The sequence below is a fragment of the Sorex fumeus genome, unplaced genomic scaffold, assembly GCF_029834395.1.
Source record: "Sorex fumeus unplaced genomic scaffold, SorFum_2.1 ptg000115l, whole genome shotgun sequence".
Classification (NCBI taxonomy): Eukaryota; Metazoa; Chordata; class Mammalia; order Eulipotyphla; family Soricidae; genus Sorex; species Sorex fumeus.
This window is the reverse complement of record NW_026606172.1, coordinates 15,171,542-15,192,600: the sequence shown is the minus strand read 5'-3', so window position 1 is coordinate 15,192,600 and position 21,059 is coordinate 15,171,542. Positions and strand designations below refer to the sequence as shown.

General features: G+C 33.6%; 1 protein-coding gene across 5 annotated transcripts in view; it reads left to right on the top strand.

Annotated features, from left to right (window-relative positions):
- Positions 1–21,059, top strand: part of ROBO2 (roundabout guidance receptor 2) — a 641,887-nt gene that overhangs the window by 550,521 nt on the left and 70,307 nt on the right. For all 5 annotated transcript variants that reach the window (XM_056135437.1, XM_056135436.1, XM_056135440.1 and 2 more), the window contains 3 exons: positions 5,439–5,670; positions 8,683–8,807; positions 12,046–12,217. In XM_056135437.1, the coding sequence (XP_055991412.1) occupies positions 5,439–5,670; positions 8,683–8,807; positions 12,046–12,217 (529 nt within the window). The remainder of the gene's footprint in view (positions 1–5,438; positions 5,671–8,682; positions 8,808–12,045; positions 12,218–21,059) is intronic.

Sequence of the window (21,059 nt, the reverse complement as noted above, 5' to 3'; positions counted from 1 at the left end):
TGTGTGTGTGGGTGGGTGAGTGGGTGGGTGGGTGTGTGTGTTTATGTGTGACAAATCCAGCAGTGCTAAGCTCTGAGTTCAGGCAAGTCTCTCTCTTTTGTTACTTTTCTAATCAGAGCCTGGTCAGATTTTTGGCTGTTCATTAAAAAATTGGCTAATACCCTTTAAGTAAGACTGCTTTTAAATAATTATGCACATTTAAATGTTTAATATCACTGTTTATCTTAATATTTAATATATCACTTATGATTATAGTAATTATGATTTTAAATTACATATCTAAATCCATTTTTTATGTAATTTTGTTTAGACTTATTTTGAATTCTGCATAGAATTGCTTCATTCTTTTGCTCTCATGAAGGGAGCTTAATGACTTCATAATGTTTTCAAAGACACAGTAGAAAAATTATCTGCCGTGCCTCTTAAATAGTTCATTGTCTTCAACCAGTTACAAAACTAACAAAACCAAGGAAATCGTTCTATCTTCAGTAGCGGGTTTTTTTTTTAATTCATTCTCAATTTTAAAAGTCTTTTTGTGCTCTGCTAAGAGTTTGAGACATCTTTTGAGCTGCATCTAAATGTGGGAATTGTTTGGGTAAGAATCAAAGTCTTTATGCTTATGAAGTAAATGGCTTTAAAAGTTACTGAGTTTAAAAGAGTAAATTAAGTTACATCAAAATGGCATACTTGTAGTCTGGGAATGTTGCTGGGAAAAGGGTTCTTGTCACACCCATCTCTGCATCCCAATAAGTTTGTCATTACTAGTTTGCATTTTTTTTCTCCTTTGTGGGTGTGATTTCTGTGAATCTGGAGTCCATGTTTTTCATTTCCATTTATTTTGGGGTTGTTATTATAGCAGAACCAAAACAATAAGGCACTTTCTCATTGACTATTGGGGGACCAACTCCATTCTTTTCATACAATTTTTATTGATTTTTTTAATGCAATTGTTCAAATATATCACAGTATTTTGTTTCCCATGGATTAGTGGCTACAATGTGAGATAAGTTTGAATTTAAAAGGGGTTAATTTAGAGATAGGGCTGAAGCGATAGCACAGCGGGTAGGGCGTTTGCCTTGCACAAGGCCGACTTGGCCGACCTGAGTTCGATTCCTCTGCCCCTCTTGGAGAGCCCAACAAGCTACCGAGAGTATCTCGCCTGCACAGCAAAGCCTGGCAAGCTATGCATGACGTATTCAATATGCCAAACACAGTAACAACGAGTCTCACAATGGAGACGTTACTGGGCCCACCTCAAGCAAATCGATGAACAACGGGAGGACAGTGCTACAGTGCTGCAATTTAGGAATATAAAGTCAGATTACAGTTAGCTGCCAAACAAATTGTTGCTAAATATTTATTTTCATGTATTATTTTCAACTTACTAAATCAATAAACAACTTCTTAAGGAATGTTGTAATAAAGCTGATATTAACCTCCATGGTTTTTATGAACGTAGATTTTATATATATATGTATATATATATTCTTAAAATTATCATATACTAGAGTTTTGGAAGCAGTGGCATTTAAGAGGAAATTATATTTCTTAAACACATGTTTATATTTAGAACTAGTTAGTAATGATATGCATTATTCATTTTAGACCGTCCTCTTTCATTATGCAGTTAATCACTTATTTTTATTTGTTTGTTTACTTTTTTGTTTGTTTGGGGGACATCGACAGCAGTGCCCATGGCTTTCTCATGGCTCTGTGCTCAGGGATCACTCCACTTAGGACTCAGGGACCATGTCGAGTACCAGTACCATTTAACACAGGTCAGCTGTGTGCAAAGCAAGAGCTCTATCCCCTGTACTGTTGCTCTACTCCCACCAGGTCTTCTAGGTCTTTTCAAGAATTACAAGGTTTTTTGCTTTTTAAAACCTAGAAGCTATTCAAGTTGCAAGTGTGCTTGGAAAAGTAGAATTTTAAAGCTCAACAAAATGTGGATCATTTTACCTAGCAAGCTAAACCTATCAAAGAATATTCACTTTGAATTTTCAGTTCACATTCTATTCTTTTGTAAATCTCAGAAGCTAGAGATAAACATCTTACTTAAACTTTTTAATGAAAGAACTAATTTTTTTGGTATATAACTTATATAACAATTACATTTAACATGTTTATCTCTAAAATGTTCATTTACTCATTTAAGTATTCTTGTGACTTTGTAATTCTTGTGACTATGAATTAGAGCTTCCTAAATTACTTTCTTTAAGACAAGTTTTTTATACTATTTTAAAGATAGAAACTTAAAATGATATCAATCTATGAATTTGTGGGCATAGTCTTATTATCACCTACTATAGAGGAAAATTATCTTGCAATCAAAATATAAGTAAAATAAGTAAAATTCATGTATCTTATCTTGGAAATGACCACCTGTGAAAATAAAAATGAAAAGTAAGTGGCATATAGAACACTTATCAATAAAGAAACCTACCTTATATTTTTAAAATAATGGTCAGCTTTTTCATTTTTGCCTCCACCTGTAGCAACAAATTTCCTCAAAATATGTGTTGCAACTGCACAAAATTGAGTTAAACTGTTTTAAGTAGGTCATTATTATACACTGGTTAAAGACAGTGTACACTAAAGTGAGCAAGGCAATGTTGTGTAGTAAACATTAGCTTCATAAAATCCCTAAAACATTTAATTAATGAAAACCAAACATGGATAAAACCAATTTACCCTGATTTACAGACTCCCTTCATCTGGAAACAGCTGCTTAATGTTCTTCTTAAGAACACAGCTTGCTTCTTTCAGTATTAACAAGCTATTATTGTGAGTTATGTCTTTCTTTCAGTATATAAATTCACTTAAAGTGAATGCAGAGAAGTTTATAAAATGCAAGCTTAATGTTATTTTAACATATGCTGCAAGCATTTTTTGAACGATGACAGTTTTGATGAAAGACATCTCTCCCTGGCACTTATAAATTTAACTTTTTGCTTTTTGGCTGCCTGGTTTTATAATGCCAAGTTAATTCTCCTTTTCAAAAAATCATGTCTATTGGTATAAACACAAAATAGTAGCATGGCTGTGAATTCAAAGCTCAAGAGCTCTGGCATCCGACTTAACCTTGCTTTCTTGACATGATCTCTTGCTGGTGTAGCACTAATTCTGAAATAGTCTTGACAATCATAAGAATGTCAGGCGGGTAAAGGAATTCTTAACTATTGAGACATATCTGCGATACTGGATTTAGCTAGGTATCAGAAACATGCATAATCATATCCACTGCCTTCATAGATTTTTCTAAAGCTGGGACATTTGAAACAGGAATTTTTCTACTTGTTACACTGTATTTTAATTAAAGTTCTGTGTTTATTTTCTGCATTCCTTTAAAGAATATAACAATGCCCTGACCCAAACAAATGTCAAAATTAATACATGACACAATGCTATTTGTATATAATGTGTTGACAGTTGAATAAAAAAGTTGTTTAAAAAAAACTGAAAAAAAAAAAATTCCAGCACTACCTTCCCTAGTTTCTCTTCCACTTTCTTGAAAAGAGCCTATTCCATTCTTCCCCATTAAAGTGAAATATGTCAAACTAAAGACTTATTAGCATATGGGTACTAAGCTACAATATATGTAGTATTAATTGAAGATGCTGATAGTTATATTTAAGACAAGATTTTTATAGAATCATGGCAAGTCATTAAAAAAAAGGTTTTAAAAGCTCAAAGTCCCTTTTGCCTGAAAAAATAGTAAAATGTTAATGAAGACTATTGAATAAATGTTGAAAAAGATTTATTTGGCTAAATTTATATTTGCTTTGAATGTAATTATATGTGCCAATAAAATATTTTTTTCAGTTTTCATTTATTTGCTTTCAGACAAAATACCTCAGATTTTCTTTAAAATTATATACCTTAAATGAATGAAAGAAACTTGAAAGCTGTAAAATTTTGCTAGTAGGGGGACTATTGAAGTTAGCCAATTATGGAATCCTTTCATTTAATATTTGGTTTGCCAAGTATTAAGCTTTACAGATTAATTTATAAAAGATGTCTGGTTCCATAGCTTTCGGAGTATTTTCTATGTTTTTCTTTCTTTGGTTTTGAATTTAAGTTTGAGTGTACTTGGACGTGATCAGAGATTGCTCCTGATTTTGTGCTCAGGGACAATTCCTGGGGGAGTTAGACATCAATATGGGATCCCAGGGATAGAATTTAAGTAACCTGTATCCAAGGCAAGTGCCCTACCTGCTGTAGTATCTCTCTAGGCCTCTTATGCTTTTTTAAACTTTTTTTTTTACCTTCTGTGTCACACTCAGCAATGCTCAGAGGTTATTCTTGGCGGTGCTTGGGGGGACCACATGGGATGCCAAGAACTGAAACCTGGGTCGGCCCTGTGCAAGGCAAACACCCTACCCACTATACTATCTCTCCACCCTAGCCCTCATATGCTTTCTTTAGCCATTCTTTTCCTACTTTTTTTTTTTTATCTAGGTAAATACTCATATCTTGTAGATGTAAGTATTTGCATTTCAGGAATTTCTATTTTCTCTTACTGAAGCTCACTATCCTCTCAAGAATTTCTTAGCCTTTTGTACTTATATCTAATTCACAATAATTTTTTATGTTGATTTGTTATACCACTTGGTTATTAAACACATACACTTTCCACCTGGGCTCTTAGAGCCCAGAAATGAATTTAAGTTTTAATTTTCATTTTGTCCTCAGAGTTAAGTGGAAATTCTGATATAGCACTGTCCTCCCATTGTTCATTGTTTTGTTCAAGCAGGCCCAGTAACATCTCCATTATGAGACTTGTTGTTACTGTGTTTGGCATATCGAATACATTACGGATAGCTTGCCAGGCTTTGCAGTGTGGGCGAGATACTCTTGGTAGCTTGCCGGACTCTCTGAGAGGGGCGGAGGAATTGAACCCGGCTCGGTCTGGCCGGCCACACACAAGGCAAATGCCCTACCACTATACTATTGCTCCAGCCCCTCAGATATTACTAGGATAATAAAAATATGTGAGTTAAGATATTAGTGAAGCACAAACTGATAAAACTGGAAATTTCTGACAAAAAGCACAGTACATGTAAATCCATATACACAAAAAAGGGGAATGTGGAATGCAGAAAAAGAGCAAACATATGGAAAATAAAGGTAGAAAAAATTGATCTTGATAGATCTGAAATGCTTTTATATTAATTCTAGGAATTTGAATTAATTATGTATCTTAGCGACTATAAAGAATTATTAAGAAGAGAGTTTTTCCCTTACCTTTTGGAAATAAGAACACAATTAATGTAAATTAGAAGGGGGTATTAGAAGCGTAAAGATGAATGTGAATGCCATTAGTTCAGTTGGTGATTGATGAGGAGGATGAACATAGAAACAAAAGAAATGGGAATGGACCCTTTCTGATACCTGAATTAATGCCACTTGGTTCCAATGTGTTCTGCTCTGTTTTTCAGGTCGATCGTCAGCCCCAGTTTATTCAAGGCTATCGTGTGATGTATCGTCAGACTTCAGGCCTACAGGCTTCATCCATGTGGCAGAATTTAGATGCCAAGCTCCCAACGGAGAGAAATGCAGTCTTAGTCAATCTGAAAAAGGGGGTGACGTATGAAATCAAAGTACGGCCATATTTTAATGAATTCCAAGGAATGGACAGTGAATCAAAAACAGTTCGTACTACTGAAGAAGGTCAGTATTCAGTTTTCCAATATGAACCAAAGGTACAAAAATGGAAAATGAAATCATTGGTGTGTGTGGGGGGAGGAGGGGGGTGGGCAGTGGAGTTTTAATTTGTAATATTTTTGGAAGAATAGAGAGAGAATGTAAAAGTAGTTCTTGCTATTATCAACTTCTCTTCTACTCCGTGGATTCTGTAGCACTGGACAAGTCAAAACATGGAAAGAAAATAATTCTCATTTTCCTTAGGTGAATCTTAGTCTTCTTAAATTATACTCAAATTTGTTTATATTTCTTCTATGGATATAGCTTATTTGATTTCATTAAAGGGCATGGTAACAATATCAAAGCATCGATTGTCACTTCTCTCTTGTAGTAAAACATCACATTTTCTCTTTAAACCTCTGAGATCTCTGCCAGCCTAATTCAATTTCTAATTCAGAGGACACTGATGTGTTAGCAGTAACACTCCTTGTGAGGTTTCTCTCCTCATATCTGAAACTTTTTTGTCAACAGATGCTATACGATGGAATTCATGTTGATCTAATCAGTCACTTTATAGAGTCTTCTCTAAATTTCAGACATAATAAATATTACCATCAAATTTAAAAATAATTTGATACCAAGTATAGTGATCTCCATCCTTTTCTCATTTTATATTTACCTTTCTGATAAAAAAATTTTCTAGAAATATCAGATATAATTGTTACAGGCATAGCCTATGCTAACATGTAGAGATTTATGTTTGACCAAGGATACTTATGGTATATATACATGGGCTGGAGTGATAGCACAGCAAGTAGGACGTTTGCTTTGCACATGACCAACCCAGGTTCAATTCCTCTGTCCCTCTCAAAGAGCCCGGCAAGCTACCAAGAGTATCCTGCCCGTGCAGCAGAGCCTGACAAGCTCCCTGTGGCATATCCGATATGTCAAATATAGTAACAAGTCTCACACAATGGAGACGTTACTTGTGCCTGCTCGAGCACATGGCTGAACAACAAAGGACAGTGCTATAGTCATATATATGCAAATATATATATATGTGTATACACTGTAACAACCAGCATAGAAAAAAATAGTATCTTCACATGAGTTTATACAGTCATCTGGTGATTTCAGCCAAAGTGCCTGTTTTCAAAGACATCATTAATCTACTTCATATATGTAGAACAAAAAATTACTAGAAATTAATAACAGGTTTTCCATAATTATACTTTCTATTGCAAATATATAGTACTAATGAGTGGGGTGGGTAAATTTAATACAGAATGGTATCTTATAAATAAACTTCGACAGATCTATTTCACTATAGTTAAACTTTTTCTTGGGATTAGACATTTGTCTCCATTCAGTTTACATCCATCTCTGATCTGTGACCGACTGAAGGAAACAAATGGAACTCAGCTGGGCTATGTCTGAGAATGATGAGTGGCGATTTGGGTTTGTTCATATCTGTAGAAAGAAGCTGAGCACTGGAATAATTGACCTGTCAGGAAGCAGACATGGTGTTCTCTGCAAGCCAGTAGCAAGGCAAATGAGATACTAGCTTGCCAGTGTTATTTTTCAACACAGGCTATTTAATAACCACAAAGCTGGTAGACAAGTGGTTGGATTTATGTCATCATGCCAAATTTTATAGCAATATTATCACATAGAGGAATATTAAAAAAAAATCCAAATTGGATGGGGTTAACCTGTATGTGCGCCCTATAAATTCATGCAAGTATGATCATATCTCAGAAGAATATGTCTGACAATGTACCACACATGAGAGAATTTATTGGTAGCTTTTAAATACCTTTTATAATGTTGTTTTACATAGTTTCAAAGAATTAAATTGTATTGTTATGAAAGTATTCATCACTTTATTGAAAATCCTTTCATATCACAAAAATATTTTGATGTTATTTTAAATGTTGGGAACTTTGAGCTGGTTATTTCTACCCCTGGTAGAAACTCATGAGATATTTTTGCAAATGAGTATTTCTTAGCTTTAACAAACTTTGAGTGGGACATTCTGCTGTCCCAAACCATATACTTTTTTCTCATTTATCATTCTTAATTTGGCTGAAACAAAAACCATAAAGCAAGAGAATTGTGCTAATGAATTCAAATCAGTATAATTCAGATTTGACCCACCATGAACTGCTTTCATTTATGTCATCATACATTTTGTCCATCAAACTAAAACAAATTTTAAATATTAAATTATTAATTTAATTTGAATTAATATTAATTAATTAATATAATTAATATGAATTCATGGCTGCGTGACATCTTATCATCTCATTCCTACTTTGGACAAACTGGCAGGCTACCGAACGTAACCTGCCCACACGGCAGAGTCTGCAAACTCCCCGTGGCGTACCCAATATGCCAAATACCAGTAACAATGAAGGGTCTCATTCTCCTAACTCTGAAAGAGCCTTGAATATGGCACTTTTTAAAAAAATCTCAGGGCTAGGACGAAGGAGACATTACTGGGGCCTGCTCAAGGCAATCGACAAATAACAGGATGGTTGTGATTGATTGTGAAATTATGAATAAATTGATTATTGTTAATTATATTCTTTTATGTAAAAATAGATAGGTGTTTTTCTGTGTGGTTAAAGTTCATAGTCCTATGTCTTATGTCATTTATTGAACACAAGAGAGATAAAATTTTGGCTGAGAAAATGTGAACTTTTCAAAATATTTTTGATAGTTTTTTGTTGTTTCAGTGAGACTTTTTTTAATCAAAAGAACTAGTGATTAAGACTGACTGTACAGAAACACTCATTTAAATAGTAACTGTTAAATGAATTGTTGAGTACATATTTAAAGAGCTAATGCATTAACCTTACTTTTATCTATATATTTAAAGGATAATTTTTAAAATTGACTCATAAATGAACTATGTATGTAAATTCAGAGCTATTGAACTGAGAACCTCATGCATTTTATGTTTAGATTCATGTTGTGTTGGACACTAATGCACACCAACCCTTAAGTCTGCGTTGATTCTAATTACTTTCTCTACAGCCCCAAGTGCCCCTCCTCAGTCTGTCACTGTGCTGACAGTTGGAAGCCACAATAGTACGAGTATTAGTGTTTCCTGGGATCCTCCTCCTCCAGATCATCAGAATGGAATTATCCAAGAATACAAGGTAGGATATGTGTGGAGAAGGAAAGCTTTTGGATTTCCCAGAGGAGTGTCTTATTTATAGAGGAGACACATATCTCATGACCTTCATACTGAGTTTGAGTGTAGAGAGGGGATGCATACATTGGTAAGATAAGTAGTAAAGTAAATACAAGGATATTAGACTACCTTTAAACTTAGAGATAGCAATTACTCAATGGGAAAATAAATTACAGTGGATTGGTTTCATATGTAATTTGCTTTCAGAAGCTCAGAGAATTTCAGAGAATTGGGGTATAAGGTAATTAAAATCATCATCATCAAAACCTCCTTTACCTTTATTATTAGATTTCCTATAATAGGCATCAAGGAAGTTAATTTTCTATACACCCCTCTCGCCAAATTTTTTCAGGAGATTTTAGAGTTGAATTGGGGTTAGTCGGATGGGAGGCTCCCACAATGAGGACTTTTTTTCAAATCAATTTATTGTAGGTTCACAGAGTATTTTACTGAAAAGAGAAATATCTGTAATTAAAATAAAATTATTTAAAAGGAGTTGATATCTCATTTTTCGACTGATGAACTTGCTATTTTGAATATATATACATATACTTATATCTAGTACATCATTTATTATTTGTTGTTCAAGATACAATATCTAACTTTGACAAGTAAGGTTTTAATAAATTGTGATGTAAATATACCATATGTGAGTGTAAAACCTCTCATCAAAACTTTTAAAATATCACAATTATAATTCTGTGTTGCTAATAAATATTTTCTAGTAGTCTGACAGTATCTCACAAGACAGGTCAATGAGAATAGAAAGCTACATATATACTTCATCTCACAAAATTTAAAATCGGAATATGAAATTAGATCAAATAATTTCATTTAAGAAATTGTGGGTTGAGTTATCTTTAAGGCAAAAATAATTTAAATGTTTTTCTTAAGACCTCATTGCAGAAAATGGACAAATAGAGTTATGCACTTACTTAAAAAACATTTCCCCAGCCAGAACAACAGTATAATGTTTAAGGCATTTGTCTTGCACACAGCCAACTCAGGTTTGATTCTCAGCATTACCAAGCTTGACCATAGTGATCCCTGAGCACAGGAATAAGCCCTGAGCACTGCTGGTGTAACCTCTCAAAACAAACAAGCAAACTCCTACCCTCCCATTATAAGGGAAAGTGCATGAAATAGAAGTATGATTGTTTTTACTTTGTTTTGTTTGGGGGCCATATGCAGCTGTTCTCAGGGCTCACTCCTGGCTCTGCTCTCAGAAGTCACTCCTGGCTGATGATTGCTTTTGCAATAGAGAGCTAAATTGTATAGAATTAAAATTTTGCAAGTGCTGAATAGTCGTAAAAGACAATAATTGTGGAAGCCAAGTTAACAGTAAGGCAGGTAGGGCTCTTTGCTTATATATCCTGACCCAGGTTTGCTCCCTGATACCCATATGGTTCCCGGAGCACCACCAGGAGTAATTCCTGAGCACAGAGCCAGGTCCAAGTCTAAGCACCACCAGGTAAATGCCAGAAAGAAAACAAAGAAAAAAAGACAATTGTTACCTAGATGTGTTTTAATGGATATTTTTGTGACATTTGAGATTAATTTACCTGAAATTCCATTTACTTAAATGTGTTTTTTATAACAATTTATTTGTTGTTTTACCTCTTTTCACTCATATTATGTTGTCATGTTTTCACTTAATGACAATTTGCTGAGGGGTAAATTTCTTCTGTTAATTACATATTAGTGTCATTGTAAACAAAAGAAACAGTTCATGAGAACGATTTAGTTGAATACATCATAGAAGTTTTCATAGTATTTTAGGTTTTTTTGTGGGGGAGGGTCACATCCCTCCATTCTCAGATTATTTCTGGCTCTGCACTCAGGAATTATTCCTGATTTTGATCAGCAGACCATAAGGGATGCCAGGGATCAAACCTGATTGACCTCATGAAAGCAAACATCCTACCATCTGTACTATAGTTCTGGCCCCAAGCTTTCATAGTTAAAAGAACAAACTTTATCTGCTTATACTGAATGTTTATAATTCTGAAATTTTATATTAGGAATACAAATATACATACATGCTTAATTATTTTATAGTATATTTAATAGTAACAGATATTTATATACTAAAGAAAGCCACCAAAGTTGTATTTGAATTAAAAGTTTAATTTGAATTAAAATTAGCTTTCCTTCCATAAATATTAAGTCTTCCAGCCATGATATTCATGGACATATGACTTCCTTTTGATCACTATTAAAAGGCCCTCCCGTTGATCGTCAATTTGCTCGAGCGGGCCCAGTAACGTCTCCATTGGAGACTTTGTTGTTACTGTGTCTGGCATATCGAATACTCTCGGTAGCTTGCCGGGCTCTCCGAGAGGGGCGGAGGAATCGAACTCTGGTCAGCCATGTTGGCCGCTTGTAAGGCAAACGCCCTACCCGCTGTGCTATCGCTCCAGCCCTTGATCACTATTATGATTTATTATTGTCAATACAAATATTGACTTTAATTTTATCTCAGCCAATGTCTTTCATTAGCTCAGTTAATCTTGTTAACTACTGATGTGTAAGATAATATTTTAAATGAAATAAAATTACGTAGATGTATACCTGTTTACCTTGATATTATAAACTCCTTCACAATATTTTAACATATTAAATAGAAAATAAATCTTTATAAATGCATTAATAATACTATATTAAGTATCTTAATCTGTACCCAAATGTTGTTTGCAATTGAAACCATTTTCCAGAGATATTTAGAGAATCATGCTACCTTCTACTTGATTCATTAAGAACAATTAGCATTGGTGATAAGATTTAAAAGAAGATTAAAAGAGTTTACAAAAGCTAAACTTTCATTTATTTAACTGTATTTTTTCACCAATTTATTTTTGTTAATTTGTAATGAATTTTAATTCATACGACATTGCCATGTTTTGGTAACCAAGTGAAAATTTTTGTAAGGGGCAAATTTCTTCCATTAATCACACATTAGTGGCATAGTTTGAGCTTCTAGTTTTTTAACATACAAATATGCATATATAAATGTAATTTATGTATTTGCTATATACTCATACTATATAAGTGTATATTATTATGCAAACTATATGAATTAAGCTCTAGACAATGTAACTACCACTTAAAAGCCTAGGTTTACTACAAAAAAGTAACTCATAAAAATTTTACTCCCAAAAGGTATAATTTTAAATGCTTTTGTTATTCACTTTTTATTTCTGTAGATATGGTGTCTGGGAAATGAAACTCGTTTCCATATTAACAAAACTGTGGACGCAGCCATCCGTTCTGTAATTATTGGCGGACTATTCCCAGGTATTCAATACCGGGTAGAGGTTGCAGCCAGTACCAATGCAGGGGTTGGAGTCAAAAGTGAGCCACAACCAATAATAATTGGTGAGTACTGTGTAGTCGTTGCTTTAGTATCCGTCAGCTGCTAATGAGATAATCTTTAAAATCTAAGTCCTCCCGGAATATGATTGCCACTCAATCCCTCTTTTGCATACCACAGCACCAAAAAGGAGAGAGAGAACAAAAGGGAGTGCCCTGCCACAGAGGCAGGGTGGGATGGGGGGGGGGGGGGTGGAAGGTGGGAGGGATACTAGGATTAGTGGTGTTGGAGAATGGACACTGGTGGAGGGATGGGCACTCGATCATTTTATAACTGAAACCCAAGCACAAAAATTTGTAAGTCTACAACTGTACCTCATGGTGTTTCACTAATAAAAATAAAAAAAAAAAAACTAAGTCCTCCCAATGTGTGCTCTCTTAGATAGCTGTGGGCTCACTGGTTTGGATGAGGAAATTGATTACCTTACTAATTTTTTCCAAAATTGCCTACCATTTGTTATTGCTTTTGAGAGTTCCACATGCTTCTTAAAATTTACTTTGAACTCCTTTAAATCAAATTTCATGAGTAAACTCAGTGTCATTGGAAGAAAACCAAAAATGAGACAGTCTCTGAGAAAACTGCATTCTATTTCACAACTATATGATTTCCCCATAGTGAGAAAAACATCAGATTTAATCAGAGGTAGAATAAAAGAACATTTTATGAATCAAATAAGCATCCCAAAGAAGGAATCTATATTCAATTTACTATGATCATCACAGAAAATTTTTCCCACTCATCATGGTGTATATATAAATATGAAATAATACAGACTATAATGTTTGGTGTCTGGCTGCTTTACTGAAGCACATTTTTTAGATTTGCTCATATACATATCATTGATTTAATAGATTTTATTTCTGAGAAGTGTTTTATTGTCTGGCTCACGTGTATTTTGCCTATCTGACTTTTTCTTAAGAAAATGAAACATTCTATGTAGCCCTTTTTGAAAACATATATTTTTATTTCTTTGGGGGAAATAATATATCATGAATTTTCACATAACAGTGTATATATACTTTGAATTTACAGAACACTGATAAGCATATTTAAATGTTGATAACATTATAGTCTATGTAACAAAGACTGTTACTTGAAGTTTTCTACACTGTTACCGTTATTTTATGTCATCCAGTAAGTTTAATTTTTCTTTGTGAGTGTGACATCACTAATCACTCTTTGTTTTTAACTTTTATTTTCTTGGAAAAGTAATGGCATGGAGCAACTTCCCATGTTTTTATTGACTATTCACATATTTTTTTGTAAATTATCAAAATATTTTTTCTTAAAATAACATCTGCTGTTAGATATCAGTAGAAATTATTTTATATATTTGGGGTACACGATCTTTCTTCTATGTTTGTATTGGACGTATTTTTCACCTAATATATGTTTTCTTTATTCATTTTCTTAACAATGTTCCTTAATGAGCAGAATCTTTCCATTTTAATAAACTATATTTTTAAATTTTGTCTTCCATGGTTAGTTTTCTGTGATATACAGCTATGCAATTATTCTTATATTTTTTTCTCTGAGCTTTAAAATTTTAACTTATATACTTTGTACTATGATTCATCTTAAAACAATTCCATTGTAGTTTCATGATTGAGTCTCCAAGTCATTAGTTTGAGTACATATGATAAATTCTACTGAATGGTTTCAAAGCAAAAAAAAAAATCTTGCATTCCTTGCATTAATACCCATTTGGTCAGGGGGAACTATTTTGTATACTGCTTCTTATAATTTGTTTACACTTATTTTAAAAATTGCTCTGGACCCGAGACATATTACCATAGCACAGTGCTAGCGTTCCATGGAGCTGACCTTGATTCCATCCCCAGTCTCCTATATATATGTTCCCCAAACTCACAAGGAGTGATCCCTGAAAAATGAGCCAGAAGTAAACCTTGGACACTGTTGGGAGTAGCCCCAAAACAAACATACAAAAAAAAAGTATTTGCTTCTCTGTTTATTGGAGTATTGATGATAATTTTTAAAAAAAAATATATTGGTTTACAAGACTTTAAATGTATATGTGATTCAGGGGTACAATATTATCACATACCTACCCACGAGTATCAATATATTCTATCACAGTTCATAGAAACCCCTCGGTTCTTTTAGCCCACTCCTCTTCCTCTTCCCTTTTTATGCTAATGTTCTTTATTTTAATAGTCTTCTTTGTTTGGTTTGGAATATAAGTGATTAACTTTATATAATGGGATGGGAAGTATATCTTTGTCTTCTGTTCTATGGGACTAGTATTATTTCCTCACTAAATATTTTCTGGAATTTGCAATGATCCTATTATAGAGATTAATTTATAGATTGTCTTTCAATTTTAAGAATGTATATTTATACAGATTTTATTTCTTCAATGTTGATTACAGCAAACTCATTTTCTAGTTTATTTTATCAAAATATTTTTATAATAACTAACTGGTCTTTATTGTTTATTTTATCATCACGTTTATTTCAGTGTCTTCTTCTTATTGTACTGTTTGCACAGTATATAATAATGCTATCTCTGTTTCCTTAAATACTAAATCTTGCTCTAACCCCCTCATTCTCTTTTCCAATTTTCCATTTAATAAGTATTTTTAAGATTATTAATTGCAGGGCTGGAGTGATAGCACAGCGGGTAGGGTATTTAATTTGCACGCAGCCAACCCGGGTTCAATTCCCAGCATCCCTGATGGTCCCAAAAGCACCATCAGGAGTAATTCCTGAGTGCATGAGCCAGGAGTAACCCCTGTTCATCACCTGTTATGACTACAAAAAAAAGCAAAAAAAAAAGATAGTAAAAAAAAAGACTTAATTTCATCCACTTTTCAAAATAAAAACTTTAGGGTTCATTGTTTATTATTAATATATTTCTATTAATTGAAAATTATTTATTATTAATTGAAATTAATGACTTTTTTGTTTTTCTAATAGTTATGGAGTCAGACAAGTAGTTAAGTAGTATAGCACATCCCCTGCACTTGTGAAAAACTTGTATCAATGATTTAAAATTTTCATCTCTTCTAATACAACTATTTCATTTTTCCACAAATATCACAAATGCATTCATTTTTTAAATAAATAAATGTGAGTATAAAATATTTAAAGAAATAAAGTCAAGGTAAGTAAATAGCAGCAAAGGATGAATGGGGAGAAAAAGTTGGGGAGTGGCCCAGGGTGATGCTTCAAAGGGTCAGAGTACAGGCTGTGGAGACAGAACACCTCTGGTGCACACCACCTACCAGAGTATAGGGGAAAAGGTAGCTAATTCATTCTGTCACGATCATCAATTGTTAGCTTGATGGTTAGACTGTTAGCTTTTTTATTTTAAAAAAATTATTCATTGTGAAATTACAAAGTTAATTATGATCAGGATTCAGGCATACAGTGTTTCAACACTGAAGCTTTCAAACACTTCCCTTCATCAATGCCCCACACTCCTCAGTGCCTCCTACCCACCAGTCTGCTTATATGAAAAGTGCTATCAATAGATAGATAGATAGATAGATAGATAGATAGATAGATAGATAGACAGATAGATAGATCTTACACTATGTTTTACAGCACTGTTGCTGATAGGGTTTTATATAAAACACATTGCCACCATTCAGCATCACTCTTTCTCCTGGTTAAATACTCCCCTCCATCATAGACATTGCCCCCTCTCTGGCCTATTCCCCAGCCCCAGAAAGTGGTATGTTTCCTATTAATACCCATTCTCATGGGCTGGAGTGATAGCACAGCGGGTTGGGCATTTGCCTTACAATCAGCCAACATGGCCAACCTGAGTTCGAGTCCTCCATCCCTCTCAGAGAGCGTGGCAAGCTACCAAGAGTATCTCACCCACATGGCAAAGCTACCCGTTAGGTATTCAGTATGCCAAACACAATAACAATTGTCACAATGGAGATGTCACTGGGCCCGCTCGAGCAAATCGATGAACAACTGGAGGACAGTGACAGTGACCCATTCTCATGTTGTTTCCATTGCCTTTGGGTATTCATCATTCCTCCATCATGTTTCTTTATTCCTGCATATGAGAGGTCTCTGTGTTGGTCTCTCTCCCACTCACTAACATCACTCAGCAGGATACTCTCCAGATCCCTCTGTGTAACATCAAATTTCTTGATTTTATCTTTTATTATGGCCCAGTAATATTCCATTGCATATATGGACATCTTTTCTAGTGCAATTGTTTAAATAATTTTTTCTCTAAGTACTTTTTAGTGACAAGTTTTTTAAAAAATCGATTTATCATAAAATAAAATTGATTATACTTCACACTTCCCCTAGGATATTTGTTTACTTATTTATTTTTTTTGACAGTTATTTGTTTTTTCTTTTGGGTCACATCCTGTAGTGCTCAGGGGTTACTCCTGGCACTGCAACCAGGAATCACTCATGTTGGGATTGTGGTAACATATGAAATGTCTTGGATGGAAAACAAGTCAGCTTTCAGGACAAGTAATCTACCCACTATGCTATCACTGCAGCTCCATTCTTGGGACTTGTTAAAGAACTGTTAAAATTTTAAGTGTTTGATGATTATTTTTAAGTTTTGTTTATTAATTTTTCTTTTAAATATACTAAGATTAGAGAATGTGTTCTTTGTGAATTTTACTTTTTAATATGAAAATTATTTTATGGCCTAATATTTTTGACAAAGTAAATCATTTTATGGCTTAGAATTACTACTTAGCAATTTTTTTGACTTTTTTTCTGTTTTCCTAATTCACAACTTGCTTTTGACTCAAGTAAATAGTTTTAATTATATGTTAAATAATTAAAGGGAAAAAGTTATATTAGTATTAACTTTTAAATTACTTTCCTTTCCTTAATTAGTCATTCAGACTGAATTAATTTCTTAACCTGAGGAAAACTTACAGTCTTGCCCTTCTGAGATTTTTAAAAATAAATTGGAATAAGAATGAGATCTAGGTATACCTAAAAGGATTTTACTAAATATAGAGAAATAGTCTACATATAGTATTAAGAAACAAGCCAATAACTTTTGAAAATATATATTCTATTTAACTTGTCCTTCTTCTGTTGTTTATTCAGTAGTGAAAATATGTTAAAAATTATTTTGATAAAAGCTCCAAATAAGAATCTCTTAAAAATATTTTCTTTCTAGAAAGTGAATTAAATTGAATATAATTTTTCTAACAGAGATAAATAAGATTAACAAATATCAATATTTCTATTCATACTTTATTTCATCTTTAAGAAGTATTTCTTTAATAATCAGTAATTCTCTAGCAAGGGATTTTTTACAGTAACAACTATTCACTTTGCAATATTTGGTAGATTTGTTGCACTTAGAAATAAAAGATTAGAAGAATTCTTTATAATTAAATGGATACCCTGGTAATTAAGAGTTGAGCAATTATATGATAATGAAATTTATTGAGATTATTTTAAATCACATGGAAAACTTTTTTTAATGCCTAAAATTTTAAGAAGACTAAGAGCCACCAAGTGGCTGATGTAAACATTTTGGAGTTATGCAATTCTTTTAAATTTTAGATGACATAAAAATAATTAATAATTTATATTCCTAAACTATATAGAATTCAAAAACACAAATTCAGGTACTAATATTGTGCCACTTGAAACGGACTCACATATATACACACATATGCACATTTCAAAGACTGTTTGTCACCAAGAGATTTATTACTTTTTAATATCTCTTGTTGTAGTCAAGAAGCCTTTAATTGTTTCTTTAATTATCACTGCATGTCTACCTAAACATCTTGTCTGATAACCTTATCTACACAACTGTTATTCCTTTGTTGAGAAGTGATTTGATGATGGCTAATCACCTTTTCTATTTCAATTTGTTCTTCCCCTATTGTCTATTCAGTTCTGGAAACAATGCTTGAAGTGCCTTAAACTCTGTCTCATTTCCCCTTTATTGTAATTAAATTATGTGTTGTTATTTGAGTAATTTCTAGCTGATGACTTCAGATTTGTCTTATGCTATATCAAATACTATTTTATTTATTTCCTTCTCAGTTTACTCCGTCACTGTCCTCCCGTTGTTCATTGATTTGCTCGAGCGGGCCCAGTAACGTCTCCATTGGAGACTTTGTTGTTACTGCGTTGGTGGTATAATAGCAAGCATAGCTGCCTTCCAGTTTACTTTTCATCCAGGAAAATTCCAATGTTGCCATTATTCAGTATCATGGTCATGATTCTCCTGTGGTTCATCGATTTGCTCAAGCGGGCCCAGTAATGTCTCCATCGTGAGACTTGTTAATGTGTTTGGTATATTGAATACGCCACGGATAGCTTGCCAGGCTTTGCTGTGCAGGCGAGATACTCTCGGTAGCTTGCCAGGCTATCTGAGAGGGATTAATCTGTATATAAGTATTTATATAAGCATACATCTTTTTTTCTATATTTTTTTATTAGTGAAACACCATGAGGTACAGTTATAGACTTATAAATTTTTGTGCTTGGGTTTCAGTTACACAATGATCAAGTACCCATCCCTCCACCAGTGCCCATCCTTCACCACCACGGGTCCCAGCATCCCTCTCACCCCCCATCCTCCCCCCCCGTCCCACCCTGCCTCCGTGGCAGGGCATTCCCCCTTGTTCTCTCTCTCTTCTTTTGGGTACTGTGTTTTGCAAGAGAGGCATTGAGTGGCAATCATATTTGGTCTATAGACTACTTTTAGCATGTATAAGCATACATCTTATGTATGCTTAAATGTGATAGTATTTTTTTAATTTACACTCATAGATATTATTTGCACAAAACTGTCATAATTCTGTTTTTTTTTACTTACACAAAAATGCAATCACATGCATTTGCAGATAGACACATTAAACAATATGTCACATAGCAAATTTGTATTGGCTTTATTTTTGGTAATGTTGCCAATCTTGTAGTTATTGTCTTCTAATGACATAATATTTTATGCTTACCTTATATAGTTGATAATATGTAGAACAGCTGCAAACCTTCACAGTAATAGATACAATCAAATATGATGGGTCTAATTAATTTTTAGTCCAACAAATTAGTTTTGTTCTTCATTACTCTGCAATGAAAATATAGCATTACATTTCATTATATTTTTTATCTGCAAGAACAATAGAGTGTTGCAGGTCACATGCACCCCTTATATATGCTCTAATTAGTTCAACTAACAACATTGTTTCAAAAATATCAGCTGCATAAAGCTAGTTATACATCTTTGGTAACATAAATATTGTTTTGAATTAAGTATGATATATATAAACCATATTAATAAATATATTTATAAACAAAAATGACAATGTTCTCCTCTCGCTCTATGAAGTATTTCTTTTTTTTGTTAGCAGTGTTAAAAAACAGTAGATATGTATAAATCTTATATTAAAATATAATTTAATTTAATTTTAAAATATTTATTTGTATAATATTTGGGGGCCACAATTTAAGAAAATGAGCTGAGTTCATTATATTAGTAAAGCTGACTTTTGACTCTGGAATTTAATATAAAAACTATTTGGGAATGGAATATAATTATGTGAGAAAAAGCTAGCAGCTATAAAAAAAACAGGTTTTTGTGAAGTGCCATTACATTATATGTGTATACATGATTCAGATGTGCCTCTGGAAATTAGCACGTGTATAGAATACATAAAATGTCAGATTCTATTCTTCATCACAGACATTCCTTCTTTCCTGATTTATCTCCACTATTTACTTCCCTTTAACTGATCTTATCATCTAAAAGTTTGATTTTATTTGGTGCATTTCTTTATATTCTCTAAATACTCTATGTAAGTAAAAGTGTACAATCTTTCAGTTGTAGCTATTAATTTTAATGAAAGCTATCTACAAAAATGCCACAGCCTTGTAGAATAGTTTCAATATTCTCTAGAAAATTAGAGGATGACTAATTCCTTTGACATAATATATAAGATGATGTAAGCTTATATGTTTATGTGTATAGTATGAAAGTGGACTTATTCTACAACTAATTGGTTCTTCAGAATTGTATAAAAGATTTGTAGGCAAAATTCAGATGCTCCAAAAGCTTAATGAAGAATTCAAACAGTTGATGCTGGATCCCTCCACCATGCGTGCCTGGTTAATGAACAGTTCAAGTAGTCAAAACTGGGATCCTCCTCAATGTCCAACCTCTCCTTTATTATGTACAGAATCTCACTCATCCTATTTCTTGATTCCCAGTCCAGTGTATGGAGCTCTAAACTCTGTCTCTCGGGCTCTGCTCGCATCTTCTGTGCAGAAGAGTGATCTTATCCCGATGTGGTTCTCTATCCATTGTACACATTCTTTGTCAGAGACCTGCCTCTAGTCCCAGGTGCCCCCTTGCTGGGGCTTGCTGCTCTGTTCTCTGTTGCTGGTCTTACCTAGAACTGTACCCCTCCACTCCTTGTCTCTCAGTTTTCTTTAGTCTCTAGCTGTGTCCACATGTGAATGGATGAGAGCTGAATGGGGCCTCCTGTTCTCTGCTACTATCTCCTACCCCAGTCAGTCCGTTGCTTCTTTTGACTAGTTACTTTTCTTTCTGCAGACAAGATTTAAATGACCCATTGGATAAATAACCTGCACCTTTATCCTTCCACTCCATGGTATCATCATTTTAGCATGTGAATTCATATTTCAATCTGGACTGTGTTACAGAGGAAAGATAATTTGTAAATTCATTATGCTAAATGTTGCAGTTATTCTTTTTCCCCCCTTCACTAGACAATTAAAAACTTGATTTACCAAACCGAAATTACTGTTATTTGAACTCCTAGCACTTGTCTAACTGTGGATTTAGAAGTGGACTTGACTATATCCAGAGTTCAACAAAATAAGAGGGAACAATATTTTAAC